At 37.3% G+C, this 11,974-nt stretch overlaps 1 protein-coding gene across 4 annotated transcripts in view; it reads right to left on the bottom strand.

Annotated features, from left to right (window-relative positions):
- Positions 1–10,488: 10,488 nt before the first annotated feature.
- UCHL3 (ubiquitin C-terminal hydrolase L3) overlaps positions 10,489–11,974 on the bottom strand; it is a 61,036-nt gene continuing 59,550 nt past the window's right edge. For all 4 annotated transcript variants that reach the window (XM_020992458.2, XM_020992460.2, XM_020992459.2 and 1 more), the window contains one exon: positions 10,489–10,729. In XM_020992458.2, the coding sequence (XP_020848117.2) occupies positions 10,646–10,729 (84 nt within the window). In that variant the 3' untranslated portion in view covers positions 10,489–10,645. The remainder of the gene's footprint in view (positions 10,730–11,974) is intronic.

The following is an 11,974-nucleotide window of genomic DNA, read 5'->3' as shown; positions in this document are numbered from 1 at the left end:
CTTTTGCCTTCAATCTTTCCCAGCATCAGAGTCTTTTCCAATGAGTCCCATCTTCTCATTATGTGGCCAAAGTATTTAAGCTTCAGTTTCAGTATTTATCCTTCTGATGCATAGTCAGAGTTAATTTCTGTTAAGTATTGATTGATTTGATCTCCTTGTTGCCCAAGGAACTCTCAAAAGTCTTCTCCAGCACCACAATTTGAAAGCTTCTATTCATGGCATGCAGCTTTCCTTATAGTCCAATTCTCACAGCTATGTATTTATTACAACTGGAAAAAACCACACCTTTAACTATATGGGCCTTTGTCAGCAAGGTGATGTCTCTGCTTCTTAATATGCTATCCAGATTTGTCATAGCTTTCCTTCCAAGGAGCATCTTTTAATTTCACGGCTGTAATCACTGAGTGCAGGGATCTCTGAGTTCAAGAATATAAAATCTGACACCACTTTCATTCTTCTCCCTCTATTTGCCAGGAAGTGATGGGACCACATGCCATGATCTTAGGATTTTGGTTTTTTTTAATGTTTAGCTTCAAGCCAGCTTTTACACTCTCCTCTTTCACCTTTCATCAAGTGGCGTCTTAATTATTCTTCACTTTCTGGCATCAGAGTGGTATCATCTGTATATCTGAAATTGTTGAATTTTATCTTGGAAACTTTAATTCTGGCTTTTGATTTATTCAGCCTGGCATTTCACATGACGTATTCTGTATATAAGTTAAATAAATAAGGTAGAAATATATAGCCTTGTCATACTCCTTTCCCAATCTTGAACCAATCAGTGATTCCATGTTTAGCTCTAGTGTTATCCACTGTGATAAATACTGGGGGGGAAAAGGGCAAAAACTGTCCCTGCCATTAAAGGTTTATAATCTAATGTGAGACACAAAATATAAACAGCTACATATAAATAAATCCTGTATATATATGTGTGTGTACTCTGTATACACACACACACACACTCACGATAATGTGGAGATAATCAGCAAAGGGAACACACTATCATTAAGGGAATTTGGAAAAATTTCTTGCACAAGGTGATATTTTAACTAAGACTTGAAGGAAGCCAAGGAAGTTGGAGAGAATTCCAGGCCTGAGGGACAGCCAGAGGGGAGTAAGGCATAAGAAGACTGGAAAGGTAGGAGGGGGGCAAGTTATGAAGGACTTTAAAAGCCAACCAGAGAACTGCACGATAGACTTCTGTTTCAGCTTTGAGCACCATACATGCTCAATAAATGCTTTCTGCCACATGGGATATAGGAAAGAGCCTCTGACTTGGATTTTTGGCTCTGACACTAACTAGGCTGGCCATATACAAATCCCCATCCCTTTCTGAGCCTTAATAGTCTCATCTACAAAATAAGGATAATAAATTTACTTGGCCTCTTATAATTGTATTAATTAGTCTAATAGCTTCCAGTCTTTCCCCTCTCTAATCCATCCTTCACACAACTGCCAAATGAATATATTTCTAAGATACAAGTCAGACTGCATCGCCTCAAAAAGTATTTATGGGGAAGGTGGCTTGTAAACTTTAAACAGCTATAGAAATGTGAGCTATTGATTGTAAGATTTTGATAGGGTTTCACATATTTAAAAAATGTTTCTAAGGTCACATCTACACAAATACCACGCTGTTTCATTTTTGTGGAGGTGACTCTGGGTTCTTGAAGACTACTGCTAGTAGAATACAAGCCCTGGCAGGTCCTACCAGACTGGAAAGGCTTCATGTACAGTCCTGCTATTGAAACTAATCTGATTTCAAAGAGCCTTTATGTCTATTGTTTGAAGACTAGCTTGATTACTTTGGAAAAGGCTCCTCACCAGGTTGGCTGCAAGGTCATGAATTTTTTTGACCACAGTAACTCTCACAGGCTACCTACACCACAGACTTGTTTCAATCTGCACTGATGGAGGGACTAGCTACATTGATGCTTGGAGTACTGAAGTATAGGTGGTGCGGTGGAAAGAGGAATGAGGAAGACCTGAGTTTAAATCCTGCCTCAGAGCCCTACTACCTGTGTAGTTAACTTGGCAAGTCACTTAGCCTCTCAGCCTCAGTTTCCTCATTTGTAATTCAGGGATAATATTAACATCTAATTCTTAGGGTTGCTGTGAGAATCAAATTCAAAAATATTTGTAAAGTACTTTATAAAACTCAAAGCTCTCTATTATTATTAAAGGTCATGGAGAATATTTGCTTGTATCGGCAGCAGCTCTGACTTGTGGAACGCAATCCTATGTTAAGACATGGGTACTTAAAGTTTTATCAGTGAGTTAAATGTAACTGGCATTGAGGATTATTGTGAGAGACCCCCAAAGTAACACTTTGAAGCCCAGTTAGTCACACACCAAGTCATCTCATCTACAGCAACTTTTCATGACAAGATGAATAATGAGTTCAAAAAAGGTGAAGGCACCAGCCTGAACCTCTTCTCTATCTCTATTTGCTATTAATTTAGCAAGAAAAGGACAGGTACGTTCTATAAACATTCCATGCAGAGCAAGAAGACAACCACTGGTTACTCTCTAAAGAGGGGCTAAAAGCCATCCTGAAATATGTGTAGGAACTAGGGCAACCCTATTCTCTGTTCTGAAGATGGAAAAAAAAAAAAGGGTGGAGGCCCAAATAGGAAAGTGAATAATTAGCTTAAAACATCCATTCTTTAAAAGCTTATTTTGTATGAAAACCAGATTTTTCCAGGTTCTTTTAAAAACTGTTGCAGTATTATTGTACTCTTATCTTAAATACCTCATATGTGCCCAATTACCAGCTATAACAGAATATGGCACAGAAAGCCATTTTTTTGTTGTTTGATATTTGAAATAGAGATAAATATTTAAGGTATTTTGTTTGTAAAAGAAATCGATCTCCTCTTAAGAATGCATCTTTTAAATTATCTGCAGACCATGCTTTAGGCCTATTAGTAAGAAACTCAAATGGCTTGAAATAGCTAATAACTAAGTGCACTGTAACCAAATGTGTATGTTGGGGAAGGGAGAGCAGAAGGTAAATGACATGGTTTGGTTTTCAAGTACTTACTATTTTACATGTGTGGGGGGGAAACACCCCAATAAAATGAAGTGACAGGTTTTTCTCAAAATGAGTCTTCTCCAACCCTCAGGGAAGTTCTGACATAACCTTTTCACATGTATTTTTTTTTAATTTTTTCTACCATTGTCTACCACAGGTAGCCAAGCATAATGCAGCACAACTCTCCAACAGACGAGTTTTACAGCATTTTAAAAGCAGCCTGATTTACAACCTCTGCCGAGGCTTCTAGCCTTTCATGTCTAAGATACGAACAAACCCTCTAGCAATCTGCCTTTCATCTTGTAAGGCACAGAACATGTGTAGGATGCTGAGAGCGCCTGTCCTTTAGCTCATAGAGTACATGATAGTAAATAGAGCCCTGTCATTAACTTTCGTGCCAACTAAGTATGTGCAATGATGAAAAAGAACTCCTCTCCCCTTCCCCAAAGGGGCTGTTATAGATAAAAGAGTAAAAAAAATGCGGATTGTGTTTTTCACATCTGGGAACTGGGATTTGCTTTTCATTATTTTGGTTTCCTTCCTCTTCTTGCTCTGAAACACACTCAGGTGTATTCCTGAAATACTTTTCACTATTGGTTGTGTATTTACTCTCCAATATTTCAAAGAACGGTGAACCCATCTTTTGGTGAGAAACATCTCCAAACTTAGCTAGGTGGTGCAGTGGATAGACTGGTGGTCCTGGAGTCAGGAAGCCCTGAGTTCAAATCTGGACTCAGACACTAGATGTGTGGCCCTAGGCAAGTCACTTACCTGTTTGCCTTGGTTTCCTCAACTGTAAAATGGGGATTATAATAGCACTTACCACCCAAAGTAGTTATGACTTGTAAAGTGCTTAGCACAGTGCCTATTTATATAATAGAAAATACATAAATGTTTATTCCTTTCCCTCTCCACCCCTTCTTTTGAAGATGGGAGGTTGCTGGAGCTCATTAAGTCCTTCTAGGCTTCATAGAGATCTTCCAGAGCTTGAGCTCCACTGCATGATCTTAGTGAACTTGAAATCACCTTCACATCATGAAACACTAGAGGACTTTAGGGATGATGCAGTTAATAATGCAAAATTTAAAATAATTAAGAAAAATATAAGATACAGGATTTTTTTTTAAATGCTACAACCCAGGACAACATCATCTGTAAAACCCCAAGAAATACTGGAGGGGATACATCAGTAGAGCATCCAGCTTTCTCCTGTTTCTTTACAAAATGGAAAAAGAAGTCACTGGTGTTTGAAGGCTCTAACTCCCCATGTCACCAGGGTAAGTTCACTTATCTCTCTGAACTTCGGTTCTCACATCTCTGAAGTAAGGGGATTGAACTAAATGACTTCTAAGCACCGATTCCAACATTCCTGATCTACATCCAATGGAGTTTAGCTGTCTTCCACAATACTGACCTCGAGCAACTGACAATAACTGTGCACATTGGTTTAGGAGCCATTTATTTCCAGGCAGCTTTTCAGCAATGAAAACATGACAGGGTAAACATTTGAAAAGCTAAGGAGCAGAAAAAATAACTAAATTTTTGTTTTCCTAACTCAACCCTTCAGCCTACATATAAATCACCAGATGAAAGCATTTTGATTTTCTGCTTATCAGGAAATCAGCATTTTCCACACTTAGCTCTTATGAATAATTTCGCTGGTAGTACTGTTCCAAGAGTACTGTGCAAACATTCAATGTTAAGATGATTAGGTCTTTCTTTTTAAGTACAGTACTTCCCAGAGAATCTTGTCCTAAGATGAAAAACACTCAGATTAAAAGAAAACTTGCTACACATTGTAAATATTCACTGTCCCTTTGAATTAGCTTTAAAAACCTCTTGTAATGAATATAAGTTCACACTCCAAATTGGTTTCATTTCATCTGGAATCCTTGATTAAATCTTTGATTTTATTTTAATCTTTGATTAAAAATATAGGGAATAGATTTCATAGTTTGTTGGTCAAACACAAAAGATCATTTACCCCCTTTGCTTAAAGCTTTCTTTCTGCAGATGGAATTTAAATGTCCACTTTTCTCAATACAAATTATATTAAGTAAAGGGGCCTATTGAAACAGAAAGTTCTATTTATCCTTATGGAAATGGGCTGGCTTTGTAATTTCCTATGAGTGAAAAATGAGAAGAGGAAAGAAAACCATCAGGCTCCCAGCTGGTTGACACAGCGAGTTTGTAAATTTGGGGCTAACTGACCAATTATCAAATATACTTTATGGTTTGTTTTCATGAGAGTTTTGAAATCTTAAGCAGTAGAAAAACAATTTTAATGGCTAATAACCAACCTTTAAGGTCACTTAAGAAAAAATTAACAAAATAACCACGCTTTTATTTATATAGTCTAACTGTCCTAGGAGAGGAAGTTTACCTAATATGTACTGTCTCAACATGCACAAATAAAATATTCAGATTTTTTTTTTGCTAAAATGTATTTTTTTAAAGCAAACAAAAACCCCAAAACCAAAACTCTACAACATATCACACTTTAAAATAGTTTTAATTTAAGGTATGTTCAAGTGTAAAATTTAAATTATAGAACAGGGATCATAAATTCTAATTATATAGTACCAGATAAGGGAAGAAAGTATTTATTAAGCCCTTACAGTGTACCAGGTGCTGTGGTAAGCACTCGAGATACAAATAAGATAAATAAAATAGTCCCTACCTAAAACAGCTTATTCTAATGGAGGAAGAGATTACATAAATGAAAGATGAAAAATGGAGGGGACAGAGTATGGAAGGGAAGGCATGGTCTCACACTGGTGGGAAGATATTTGATATAAATATTCTTTAAATTCTATTCTATAAATATTATAAATAGACCACAACAAACCATGGTTTCTATTAAGGCTTATAAAATATTTAGGAGTTTACCTCCTGAAACAAACCCAGGAACTATATGAACACAATTACAAAACACTTTTCACACAAATAAAGTCAGATCTAAATAACTGGAAAAACATCAATTGCTCATGGGTAGGCTGAGCTAATATAATAAAAATGACAATTCTACCTAAGCTAATTTATTTATTCAGTGCCGTAACAATCAAACTTAAAAAAATTACTTTATACAGTTAGACAAAATAACAAGATTCATTTGGAATAACAGGAGATAGAGAACATTACAAAAAGCAAAATGGATACCTGTGATTACATTAAACTGAAAAGTTTTTGCACAAACAAAGCCAATGCAACCAAGATTATAAGGAAGATTATAAGATGAAGAAATTAAAGCCATCTATAGTCATATGAAAAAATGCTCTAAATCACTATTGATTAGAGAAATGCAAATCAAAACAGCTCTGAGGTACCACATCACACCTATCAGATTGGCCAACATGACAAAACAGGAGAATGATAAATGTTGGAGATGTGGGAAAATTGGAACACTAAGGCATTGTTGGTGGAGTTGTGAAATGATCCAACCAATTTGGAGAGCAATTTGGAACTATGCCCAAATGGCTATAAAAATGTGCATACCCTTTGCTCCAGCAATAGCACTTCTATGGCTATATTGCAGAGAGAGCATACAAATGGGAAAAGGACCTACATGTACAAAAATATTTGTAGCAGCTCTTCTTGTAGTGTCAAAGAATTGAAAATTGAGAGGATGCCCATCAATTGGGGAATGGCTGAACAAATTGTGGCATATGAATGTAATGGAATACTATTGTGCTATAAGAAATGATGAACAGGCAGACTTCAGAAAAACCTGGACTTACTTGAACTGATGCTGAGCGAAGTGAGCAGAACCAGGAGAACATTGTACACAGTAACAGCCACGTTGTGTGATGACTAACTTTGATAGACTTAGCCCTTCTCAGCAGTGCAAGGATCTAAGACATCTCCGAAGGTCTTATGATGGAAAATGCTATCCACATCCAAAGAACTATGGAGTCTGAATGCAGATAGAAGCATACTATTTGCTATTTTTTTTCTTCTGTTGTGTTTTGTTTCCTCTTTCTGGTGGTTCTTCCCATTGGTTCTAATTCTTACCTACAACATCACTAATGTGAAAATATGTTTAATAAGAATATATACATATATATTCTTATCATATTGATGACGCAAATTACAACCCATCGATACCTGTCTTGTGTGATTCACAACCCATCCGTGACCATCTGAACAAGTTCATCAGAGGCATCCACTGACATTCCGAGGCCTTCCCCTTACTTTCTTCTGACATCACATATATGTATTCACACCATACATGCCAAAATAGTCATAGCACAACTTTCTGTGGTAGTGGGGGGAAAAAAACAACTGGAGGAACATGTCCTTATTCATTGAGAGATGGCTGAATAAATTGTGAGAGAGCAGAGAGAGAGAGAGAAGAGAGAGAGAGAGAGAGAGAGAGAGAGAGAGAGGAGAGGGAGAGAGCAGCGAGAAAGTGCACAAGTGAGCCTATATCAGATTGCCGCCATCTTGGGGAGGGAGGTGGGGAGGAAGGGGAAGAAAAATTTTAAACTCAAAAATTTATGGAAGTGATCGTGGATAATTCAAAATAAATAAATTTAAAAATTTTTTTAAATGTTTTGGGGTGGCTAGGTGGTGCAATGGATAGAGCACTGGTCCTGGAATCAGGAGGACCTGAGTTCAAATCCAGCTTCAAACACTTGACACTTACTAGTTGTATGACCCTGGGCAAGTCACTTAACCCCATTGCCTAGCCCCTCCCCCCCAATTAAGTAAATGTTTTAATCAATGTTTAAATGAAAAACAGTAACAACACTGAATTGAATGGAATGATTGGATCCTGGATCCTTACAACAACCCTAAGACCCAAGCCATCACACAGAATACTGAGGCTGAGAGGTATTGGACTTTACCTTGAAAACAAAGAAAAACAGCTGAGCCAAATAGACTTGTCCAACAGCATGTACAAGATTCTATACCCACAGGTGCCTTGCCTCATTTTTTAAAATAAGCATTTGCTTTCAATTAATAAGCATCATTTACCATAGTTTACAATATGATTTCTATTACATAATATATCACAATTTATTCAGCCATCTCTCAATGAATAAGGACATGTTCCTCCAGTTGGTTTTTTCCCCCCACTACCACAGAAAGTTGTGCTATGACTATTTTGGCATGTATGGTGTGAATACATATATGTGATGTCAGAAGAAAGTGAGGGGAAGGCCTCGGAATGTCAGTGGATGCCTCTGATGAACTTGTTCAGATGGTCACAGATGGGTTGTGAATCACACAAGACAGGCAGGTATCGATGGGTTGTGATTTGCGTCATCAAAGGCAACATCAAAATAAAAAAACTCACACACCAGATCAATCTGATTATCTGAGAGTATCTAGATACCTTCAATACCTATATATATATATATATATATATATATACACACACACACACCTGATGGCTTTGCGGGACACGCCCACTAACTGTATTGGTGGACTGAAGTGTTTGAATAGTTTAGCAACTTTTCACATAAAATTCCAAGTAGTTTTCTGGAATAGCTGCATCACTTCACAGTTCCATCATATTACTGTGCCTCTGTTCACAGTTTCTCCAACACTATTTGTCTTTTATCATTTTTACCAATTTTATGACTGAGGTAAAATATGAATTAAATTTGTATTTCTCTTATTAGTGACACCCCTGGTAATCTCATTCACTCCTAAAGCTTTGGTAGCACCTCTGACTCGCAAATCTCTATCCTTTACCTATTCCTGGAGCTCCAGATCTGTAGGAGGAAGCAGAGGGTGAAGCAAAAGGAACACATTCTTGGAGCCAGAGGACTTACATTCAAATCCTGCCATTGGTGGTTACTATCAGTTGTATCTTGGGCAGGTTACTATTTAGTACCACCCTAGTTTCTATTCTTATCTCAACCAATTCCCTTCCATGTACTTTATGTTCATGCCTAGCTGCAGGATACTCACTGCCCCCTTTACTTCCTTGCTTTCACACCCCTGGTGAAACTGCTCCCTCTATCTGGGATGCCCTCTTTATCTAACCAATTCCTTATCTAGCTTTTAAAACACATCCTAAATGGGATATCCTTATGGACACCTTTTCTGAACCCCATTGTCAATAATGACTTTTCCCCAATTAGGAAGCACATAGCAATTTTCCCCTCATACCTTTTATGCACTTACCACATGTTACTTTAGTGGTGAGGCCATTGGCTATAGTAAGAAAATAGGAATTGGAAAGAGAGTACCAACCAGCTCTCACTACCTATATAACAATAAGCAAGGCACTTAAACTCTCCAAGTCTGTTTCTTCAACTGCAAAACAGAAGTGGTGGCAATATTTACAATACCTACCTCACAGTTGTGAGCTAAGTACTTTGTAACTTTAAAGCAGCTCATTATATACAATGGATAAAGTAAGTTGGGCAGAGGAAGAACACTAGTAACTTTGGGGAATCGTCAAGAAATGGCTCATATAGGAAGTAGTACTTGGCGAAAGCTTTAAAAAAGGGAGTTAGGAGTTCCAAGAGGCAGGACCAAAGAGGGATAGTATGCAGGAAATGGAAACTGCTCTGCAAAGCACAAAGATGGGAAATATGACCACGTGTCCAAGAATCTATTTGTCTGGACCACAGTGTGTAAAAGGAGTAATGCGTATTAAGTCTAGAAAGGTTCCCTGAAGCCAGATTAAAGAGGCCTTTAATACTAAAGGAGGTTCTAACTTCATCCTAAAGACAACAGGTACCCACTGAAGCTTTTTGAGCAAGAGAGTGGCAGTCAGAACATTACATCGGCAGCCATGGGGAGGATGGATTGTAGAAGAGAGATCTGAGGTGGGGAGACTAGGAAGCTATTACAACAGTCTAGGTAAAAAAGGGATGAGCTCCTGAATTAGGGTGGTGACCATGTAAGAAGGGGAAAGATGTGAGAGATGTTTGGCAGAAGTGACAAAATTTGGCAAATGACTAGATGTGAGGGGAGTCAGGAAAAGTAAGGGGCTGAGAAAGCCTCTCAGGCTGTGGCCTAAGAATGGTGGTTATCTTAATAGAAACGGGTGTTAAGAGCAGGGGTGGAGCTTGGGGACATAGGAGGAGAAGACAACAAGTTCCATTTTGGACATGGGTTTGAGATTCCTATGGAACATTCAGTGGGAAGTGTTCCACGGGCAGCTGGTGAAGTGGAACTGGAGCTCAGGAGACAGACTAAATCTGGGATGCTTATGCAGAGATAATAAGTGAACCCACTGGAGAAGATATCATTGAAAGGGTGATAGTTACTCTTTCATGAGACATACAGAAGGTTGGAATCTGCAGCAGTGGAAACACAGCAATGAAATCATGTATCCTTGAATTAATTCAAATACCGTATTTGTATAAACTGACATTTATTATACTGAGGCACAGAGAGTGTAACTATGAGTACGACTTATGTTACTTTGGATTTTATTTTTTAAAAGGACAGTTGATCTTCCATATATTATGAGAGAAAAAAGACACACAAAAAAAGATTGATTCAAAGTTTAATCCACATAAACTATTATTGGTCAGTATCATCAATATCATCATGAAAATATCAAAATTTGTGAGTACTGGCATATGGCAGGAGGAATTTTATTTTTATTACAAATAATACAGTACTGGTGTTTCCACTACACATAAGCTATGCTGCAGAAAGAGCAATTGCATTAAATCTCAATTCTTCTGGGTCCCGTTCCATGAACTTCTTGCAAACTTCTATGGCATCCTATTAACAAAAGACATAAAGACACGGTATCTCAGTTTATGAACAAAAACATTTTCACTAACAAAGGCCGCTGTTAAGTAAACCCATAATTGTTATTCTAATTTATAGAAGTTATATACAGCAGACTATTATCTTAAAAATCAGATTCAAAACTGACTTATTTCTATACTTCCACAGTGGCACAAAGTCACCCCAGGAGTTAAAAAAAAAAAAGCCCAATCCCTATTGTTGCCCAACGTTATCACTCATTACCTGATGTTCTTCATTTGTTCTCTTAAGAACTGTAAGTCATTCCTTTGATGCAGATGGAAACTGTGTTCTTCAGGTCTTAAGTTACAAAAAATCCTTCAGATCGGGTTATGCTGGAGCCTACTAGTTCTCACTGTTTTTTCAGTGTGAGTATTTATACTTCAGAAATTGACAAATGTTGAAAATTATTTACTTGTTTTTGTTGATTGTCAAGACTTAGGAAAGTGATAGGGAAAATATTAATAATGTAGATAAAATTCAAAAGTGTGTTGTGCATACATTTTTTGGGAGGGCAAGTTGTTAAATATTTATCAGCACACCAATGGGTTAAAGTTACTAAAATAAGTAAAATGGGTTTTTTAAATGTAATTTTTAAATGTAACTTGTGAGTAGTAGTACATTTAAGGTACTGATATTTATAACAATGTCAACCGTTTATGTTCTGACTGTAAAAATTTACATATTTTCACTTGATGAGAGACAGGGTAGCACATGAATGCAATGTCAGCCCTGGAGTGTGGAGGATCTGGGTTCAAATCCTGCCTCAAGCACATATTAGCTATGTGACTATGAGCAAGTCTGGACATCAAAGAGCTCCCAACAACTAAGACTATAAATTACAGAGATGCTAATCTGTATTAGATAGAGGGAGTATTCATATTGGGAGTTCCTAACATAGATGAAATCACAGGACTGGCTCCTCTCCATTGCTCCTGAAACAAACAAAATCTCTGCAATGGCACCTCCTGAAAAGCAGTGTTTTTCTTCCTGTTAATTCTGGTGAAGTGGGTTTTCCCATAATTGGTATAGGTGATCCACAACATCTTTGGCTCAAAGTGGTCCATGGAAGGAAAAGAAGTGCTATTTTAGACATATTCTTATTCTAAAGCAATCATACTATCTTTTTTTAAAAAATGTTTTTCTAAATATTTTCCAGTATTGTAGTAACAGTTGAAAAACAGGACACAGATCCTGCTTTATTTATGGATTCATGTC

Source organism: Phascolarctos cinereus, unplaced genomic scaffold (assembly GCF_003287225.1).
Source record: "Phascolarctos cinereus isolate Bilbo 61053 unplaced genomic scaffold, phaCin_HiC Scaffold_7;HRSCAF=346, whole genome shotgun sequence".
In the NCBI taxonomy this organism is placed as follows: Eukaryota; Metazoa; Chordata; class Mammalia; order Diprotodontia; family Phascolarctidae; genus Phascolarctos; species Phascolarctos cinereus.
The sequence above is the reverse complement of the archived record's forward strand: the minus strand, read 5'-3'. Positions and strand labels throughout refer to the sequence as shown.